General features: G+C 41.9%; 1 protein-coding gene across 1 annotated transcript in view; it reads left to right on the forward strand.

Annotated features, from left to right (window-relative positions):
- ANKUB1 (ankyrin repeat and ubiquitin domain containing 1) overlaps nt 1-8,320 on the forward strand; it is a 45,660-nt gene that overhangs the window by 17,195 nt on the left and 20,145 nt on the right. Inside the window, 2 exon segments of the mRNA XM_024131826.1 lie at nt 3,002-3,080; nt 3,083-3,217. Coding sequence (XP_023987594.1) covers nt 3,002-3,080; nt 3,083-3,217 — 214 coding nt within the window.

Here is an 8,320-nt window from a genome sequence, read left to right on the forward strand (position 1 = left end):
GGGAATGAATTGGGCATTTGGGATTAACAGGTATACACTGCTGTGTATAAAATTGATGACTAATAAGGACCTGCTGTATAAGAAATAATAAAAATAAAATTCAAAAAAAAAATTTGTGGGGCTTCCCTGGTGGCGCAGTGGTTGGGAGTCCGCCTGCTGATGCAGGGGACACGGCTTCGTGCCCAGGTCCGGGGGGATCCCACGTGCCGCGGAGCAGCTGGGCCCGTGGGCCATGGCCGCTGGGCCTGCGCGTCCGGAGACTGTGCTCCGCGACGGGAGAGGCCGCAGCGGTGAGAGGCCCGCGTACCGCAAAAAAAAAAAAAAAAAAAAAAAAAAAATTTGTGAAAGATACTGCAGTGTTCAAAATGTGCATTGCCTTCTCTTTTATGTCTCCTTAACTTTTCCTATTTAATGCACATGTATGTATTTACAGTGAGTTTGCATTTATTTTTTGTTTTGTTTGTTTTAATTAATTTATTTATTTGGCTGCGTCGGGTCTTAGTTGCAGCACACAGGATCTTCATTGTGGCATGCAGGATCTTTTTAGTTGTGACTTGTGGGATTTAGTTCCCTGACCAGGGATCAAATCCAGGCTCCCTGCATTGGGAGTGGGGTGTCTTAGCCACTGGACCACCAGGGAAGCCCCCTGCATTTATTTTTTTAAAACAAAAGTGGAATTATTACCATGCAATAGATCTATGTATTTTTTTTATTGAAAAGTAAGACACTTTGTATGTATCTTCTACCATGGTGTCTTGGTTTGTTTGTAAAGCAGAAAATGTAATTTTACATTTGTCCAACAATGATTTGTTTATGGGATGGCTTATTTGATAGCATCTGACTATCTTGGGTCTAACCACCAGTGTTCCCTCATTCAGAACATTTGGGGAGGGGTATCACATAGATAGATGCCTTTTTTTAAATAGATAAGGTGAGTTAGAAAATTGCTGGCAATCAACAGCTATCTGCTCATTCTCTGTATAAGCAACAGGAAGAAGTGTCACCAACTGGTGTGCCACACTAGAACTTAAAATGGGTTCCCCACAAAAACAAGGTTTATAAAATGGTGAATATAGAGAGTTAAAATAGTACAATGAGAACTATGTTCCAGATATGTTATGAATTATTTATTTGATACATATTTATGGACAGTCTACTCTGTACCAGGTACTATTCTAGGCACTGGGTGGCAACAATGAATGAAACTCAAGCAACAGTTTCCACAAGAACACGGATTAGAATGAAGGAGGCAAACGTTTATTCGTATTCTGAGAAGCATCTTTTAAACTTATTTTTATAACATCAAATAGTAGCTAGTTAACTGTTAAGGGTGACTTGAGCCTTTGCTGCTTTGTTTGCACGTTACACATTTAATTCTAAATATAAATTAGAACCTATACCAAGGGCTAACTTTAGGGAAATCAGAGTAATCATAAAAGAAAGGAACAACTATTACATAAAATATAATTTTTCTCTCTTCCTCACTATCTTTTTATTCACTTTTCATAGGAATTTCTTCCTGCCCATATATACCCAATGGATTAGGTCAGGCAGATACCTGCCTTAATGGAGCCATAGGAAAACATGAGCATGGTGAAAGGGAAAGGGTGAATCCTTATGTCCTTTCAATTTTTATTGAGCGGATTTATGAGAAGCTGTTGAGGAAAACTGTCCTAAGCACTTTAAATTCAGCCAGCAGCTCAGCTGGCTAATGGCTTTATGCTCAGCAGAAGACATCGAAACCTCTCCCAGCCATCTGAGTCACTGAAATGGACCCCAGATCAAAGCCCTGCAGCCTAAACTTTCATCAATAACACTACGTACTCCTTAAAAGCTCTTTCAGAGAGATCTGCTTGTTGATCACATTCTGGCAATGTGTTATCTGGTAGGTGGGGAATGAATTTAATGTGTTATAAACCTGAAGCAGGGAGGGGTCCCTGCAGAAACCCTAGACGAATTTGATGGGAGAAAAGGGGAGGATAACGGGCAGGACAAGGGAGCAGTGACTGGCTGGAGTCCCCTTGAGGAACCTGGAGGCCAGGGGTCTGCTTCTCAGTTTTGCTCAAGGTCCCACGTTACTCTTACCGGAGCCCTCGGTGGCAGCTCCCGGGGCTCACATCTGCCACACCAGCAGCTCACTAAAGAAAAACATGATCGTCCTGAATCCACCAAAGAGGAAGTAAAGCCAGTTTCTTTTTTGTTTTGTTGTTGTTGTTAGAAAAGTGAAAATTTTAATAACCTTCCCTCCCTTCCCATTCTCCCCTTTTGCTGTGTTTTTAGTTTTAGTTTGATTGCTTTAACTGTTAACAGAAGAATAAATACTTTCCCAAACTTTCTTTCTTAGCTCTTTCAGATATCTCAGTTCCACCTACTTTCTTATTTAAATTCCAAAATAAAAGGAACAAAGGAAACTTTTTTCACTTACATCTAGTACTTCCCTTTTTAAATAGTAAAAGTAAATACATGTGGTTATTTAAAAAAAAAGAAAGAAAAAAGTCAAACCATACAGACAAGGAGGACCATAAAATGATAAGCAAAACTCTCCTCCCACCCTGAGCTCAGTTCCACTCCCCAGAGATAACCTCACAGAAATAATTTTTTCAGTTAACTGAGGTTTAGAATCCACAGTATTTCCAAATTAAAGTGCAGCATGATGGAGGAGTTGTTTCTAAACTAACACCTCCATAAGCACAGCGTGGATATAAATTCTCACCACTCCTCTTGTGTATCTGGGTCCGTAGACTAAGAAGTAAGACGGGACTCAAAGCCCTGCCACGTCTCCTTCACTTTTCTCAAAGAAGGAGGACTCATAAATTTCCTCAGGTCAGAAGTGTGAGACTCAGACCAGAAGTCAGGGAACTTAACTGGCCTTTGCTTTCATCCTTAGCACCCATGTTGTGGGAGCTAGAGGCACTCAGAGCCACCTTCCAAGATGTTTGTCCCTTGTCGCAACCCCCAGACAGTGCTTATTTCTGAGTTCCCTTCTTTTCTCTTCCCTTAGGAAGAAGATAAGCCCACTCTCTACGTGTTCAATGCTGTGACCCAAAAGACAATGCCCATAATGGACAGCATTTCCCTTTTGGTAAAAAAGTGTCTGATCTGAGAACACCGATAGCTCTGAGATGTGGATTCCCTGTAAGTGTCTTCTGTCTTCGGACCCCAGAGGGACTGGAGATGTACGACTGCAACACGCTCAGGGACCACCAGACAGACCTCGGTACCGCCCACTATATGTGATAGCAGCTACTACTCAGCACTCAGGTTCTTTGATACCAGACTCACAACAGAAGGAGGAGTTGTTTCTAAACTAAAACCTCCGTAGGCGCAGTGTGGATGTAAATTATCAAAACCCCTCTTTGGTGTCTGGGTCTGTAGGCTAAGAAATAAGAATGGTCACATCCCCCTGCCATGTCTTGTTCTCTCTGCTCAAAGCAAGAGGACTTGTTGATGTCCTCAGGATAGAAGACCAAGACTCAGATCTGTTTATATTTTTCTCTTTCAAAATATATTTCAAGCATATATAGAAGCAAGTTCTAGTAGATATTCTTTTTCCTCTTTTTAATGCAAGTGGTAGCATATGATACATATTGTTTGAACCTTGCTTTCTGCGAACTCATCTTGAAATATTGTCAGTTATATTAAACAATCTTTTAATTAAACAGTATGAAGCCAATACTGTGCGGGCCGAACAGGTGCCTCAGTGAGCACCATCCATCCCTGATGGACAGATTACAACCTCTCTTTAAATACTGCACTTCAGTCATGTCTGCTGCAGCCATACATTATTAAGCCAAACGCAAAGGACTGTCAGATTTGTTTTAACCATATTGGCAAATGGTTCAAGCTTTATAGAGATTCTTGCCTGAGGTGAGTAAGTTTTTGCTGACAGCACATCTTTAGGTAACCTTGTGCTATAACATTTGCTGCAGTGGAATTTGATTTCTCCCAACTTATGATAGGGCCTGTAGACACCCAGGAATTAAGCAGTTTTACTTTTTATAACTGCTAAATTTGCATTTATTGTTACTTTCCTGACTATTATGTTTGCTAATTCTTTCATGTTATTTTTAACTGAGGCTCTCCAAACTTTGACATCAATTACCAACCCTGTTTTTGGTCAGAGGAAGTAATGTTCTAGGAGTCGTCCTCAGAGTACCTTACTGGAAACACGTTTCTGCTCTGTGCGCTTGCTGGGGGATCAGCCCTGCGCAGAACATGGTGGGGGCTAATTTAAGTAAGGGCACACGAGTGGCATTTGTCTTCGAGCAACTTATGACCTAGTTATTTAATGAAATGCCAAAGGATAAATGAGAAAACTAAGGTGACCGTTCTTCAGGCCTGTGCTGCTCAGATCATGATGTGACATTTTAGAGCACGAAGAGAATTTAGAAATGGCATATGGCCCAACACCTAATTTTTATTTTTGGTCGTGCGCACGCCATGCGGGATCTTAGCTCCCCCACCAGAGTGGAACCCATGCCCCCTGCAGTGGAATTGTGAAGTCCTAACCACTGGACTGCCAGGGAAGTCCCCCAACCCCTAATTTTTCAGCTATAACGACAGCAAAAAGGTTCTGAATGGTTAAATGACTTGCTCAGGGTGTGTCAAGGATAACGCCCCTTAAAATGACCCTCTAGGAAGGAGGTTTTTCAGATGTAAGGTTAGAGGCTCCAGCATGACCTGGGTAGATGGCTTTGGCCACCATGAGAACACAGGGCATGGGAGGAGGGGCAAGGAAAGAGGAACCTCAAAGGAAAAAGAGGAAGAGCCTTTGACCTGCTTCACACCTTTACCTAAAACACTCCTAGCAGTCTGTTGTTTTTTTTTTTTAAATTTAATCCTTGTAAACATTTTATTTTTTATTTATTTTATTTTTTATTTATTTTATTTTTGGCTGCGGCCAGTCTTAGTTGCAGCATGCGGGATCTTTCGTTGCGGCGCGTGGGCTTCTCTCTAGTTTTGGGCTTCTCTCTAGTTGTGACGCGCGGGCTCCAGAGCGCGTGGGCTCTGTAGTTTGTGGCACACGGGCTCAGTAGTTGTGGTGCATGGGCTTAGTTGCCCCGTGGCATGTGGGATCTTAGTTCCCTGACCAGGGATCGAACCCATGTCCCGTGCATTGCAAGGCAGATTCTTCACCACTGGACCACCAGGGAAGTCCCCCTAGCAGTCTTTAAGTAGCCAGCCCACCTTTTAAAACTACAGGGTAAGGGAATCTTTGATCACCTCTCTTCCAGATTCTCCTCTTTCCAGTCAATGAGTCACCCCCGATGCTGTCAGGAGTTGAACCTTGATCCCTTTCCAAAGGCAGTGGAAAGTCAGAAGGTTTTGGAGAAGCAGTCAAAGAAAATCAAAGATTTAAGTAGTTCAATTAGTCCCTGCACATACTAGCTCATACAGTAATATATAAAACTGCCTCTGCACTCTGGGCATTTATAGTAAAGTGGTAGAAATGAAGCATGCACATTTACTCAGTTATAATCCAATAAGCCAGCTCCTTGTAGGCTGAAGGGCTCAAGGGAAGGCTTTTTGGAGAATGTTGGACTTGAGCACACAAAGATGTGAGAAATATGCATCATCTGAGAGGAGGAAGGGAAGACATTCCAGGCTTCTAGGCCAGGAGAAAAGCATGAGCCACAGGTTCAAGAACATGGGCTTACATTTGCAGCAACATGGATGGACCTAGAGATTGTCATACTGAGTGAAGCAAGTCAGACAGAGAAAGACAAGTATCATACAATATCACTTATATGTGGAATCTTAAAAAATGGTACAAGTGAACTTATTTACAAAACAGAAATAGAGTCACAGACATAGAAAACAAACTTATGGTTACCGGGGGGAAGTTGGGGTGGGGAGAGAGATAAATTGGGAGACTGGGACTGATATATACACACTAATATATATAAAATAGATAACTAATAAGGACCTACTGTATAGCTCAGGGAACTCTGCTCAATACTCTGTAATGACCTATATGGGAAAATAATCTAAAAAAGAAGGGATATATGTTTATGTATAACTGATACACTTTGCTGTACAGTAGAAACTAACACAGCATTGTAAATCAACTATACTCTAATAAAATTTTTTAAAAATCAAAAGAAAAAAAAAGAATGTGGGCTTAATCCAGGAAAGACAGAAAGCAGGAGACTGTTCTAAAGAATGGAGGAGCCTCGTGGAGACCAATGTGAATCTCACAGCTGAGGTCATATTGAGGAGGGTGAGGCAAGAGAGCACAGGTTTCATGTGCTTGCAACCAGAGCCATGTACATTCTGGAACAGGAGTGTTTCAATAGAAGTTTAATCTGGTGGCAGGCAGCATGAAATACAGAAAGGAGTGAGGAGAGCCTGGAAGTAGAGTGATATGCTAACCGGAGCTTTTGATAATCCCAGTATTAATTAATTCCTCTAGGAATGGAAGAGACAAATCTGAGAAATTCATGAGAGAGAGACAGAGCATCATGCTGGGTCACATCTAAGAAGAGGGAAATGCCAAGGCTCTGACGCTAGGACAGCAATGGTGAAATTGGGAAAAGGAGCTTATGCTTTGGGTCTTAAACTTAAGATATAAGGAAACTCAGAGAGTACATTTTTTTTTCCTGAAAATTACTCAGCTAGTTAGTGGCAAAGCTGTAAGTACAACTGAGTTCTTCTAATTCTCCGCCATGACAAATAGGGAGCTAGGGCTTGAGTGATGGGTTGGGTTAGCAGATATTGCTGTAGGCGTCCTGCCCATGGAGTTGGGGGTACAGCACTGTGAGAGCTGCTTTCCTTAAACAGTAAATACAGAGAGGGACATGTCAAGGGCCAAGGGCCAGTGCTCAGGACATGCTGAAGTCAGGGTAAGTAGGCAGAAGAGGAGTCAGAAAATGAGACACAGAAAGCTGTCAGAGTCGGGAAGAAAACACAGACTTTGCATTGTCACAGATGCTGAAGAGACTGTTTGGGGGATGCTAGTAAAGGGCCAAAGACAGTGTCTGAGGAAAACCTTTTGATTTTGCTTAGAGGTCCTTGGTGAGCTTGGAGAGAGAAGTTTTAATAAAGCGGATGGAGACGGAAAGCTTGTAGGGATTAAGAAGAAGATACGTAATAAGGGGATAAAGGGCTTTTTTGTGATAGAATGCTTAATAATTAACTTATCAAGAATTTATCCAAGCTAAACATACCCTAATGCTTGTGATTTTGAAATTTTGTGACTTGAGGTTTAGTGACACATCATATAGGTCTAACATACACACAACATGTGTGCACGTGCACGCGCACACACACACACACACACACACACAAACACACACCTTTTCTTGAATCAACCTATACAGGACAGAATGATGCCATTGGTACTTTTCACTGTGAATGCCTCATGGAATGTATTCATGGCCAGACTGAGAACATCACATCTGAGAGACTATTCCAGGAGAAGGGTCCTGTCAGCTCAGACCCCGAAATCTAGGCAGGCTCCAGGGTCCCCCACCAGCCCTCAGGCCCCTTAAAGACCTACTATGCCATTTTAATTCCTTTTATAAATGAGAAAACTGAGGCTCAGAGAAGTTAAGTGACTTGGTCAAGGTCACACTGGTTATAATTAGTCATCCTACACTCAGGATTGGGTTCTTTCCAACAACGTATACTGCCAACCCAGTGTGTCTTTATTGATACCTATTTTTATTGATGCTCTTTAAGTACTGATCGATATCTTGTTTTGATTCCCACTAAGGGAAACCCAAACCAGAGAAATGGTTTCCACATTCAGAAAGAAAAAGTCCAAATCAGATAGGCAGATATTGATCCCAGAGTATGCATGAGGAATCCAGAAACTTGGGATATGGGGACCACAGCAGGAGAGGTTGGAGACGATTCCCTAGAATAGGCACTGTTGCTTGCACCTGCTCTCCTGCACAGCCTGGGCATGGTAGGTGGATTTGTAAGTAGAGAGTGGGTGAATCCAGGTTCTGTAAATATATACAATTTGGGGAGCCCACTTTAAAAAATCAAGAATAAAGAATTAGAAAGTTCATATAGTAAGAGGCCTTGAAGCTTAATTCTCATTAATTTTACTTTCATTTCAGTTATAGATTTTAGTTGTATTTTCTGGAACAACATAGCATTTTTAAAATAAGTTTCTATTTTCTAGCAGAATGCCTAAGCTTATGAAGGAATTTAATGTGTGACAAAGGAGGCATTACAAATCAACTGGAATGGAAGGATTATCCAATAAATGGTGCTGGTTAACTCACTTAGAAATCCTCTGGATAGGGGCATCCTTGGTGGCGCAGTGGTTGAGAGTCCGCCTGCCGATGCAGGGGACACGGGTTCGTGCCCC

The sequence above is a fragment of the Physeter macrocephalus genome, chromosome 1 (genome assembly GCF_002837175.3).
Source record: "Physeter macrocephalus isolate SW-GA chromosome 1, ASM283717v5, whole genome shotgun sequence".
NCBI classification, from domain to species: domain Eukaryota; kingdom Metazoa; phylum Chordata; class Mammalia; order Artiodactyla; family Physeteridae; genus Physeter; species Physeter macrocephalus.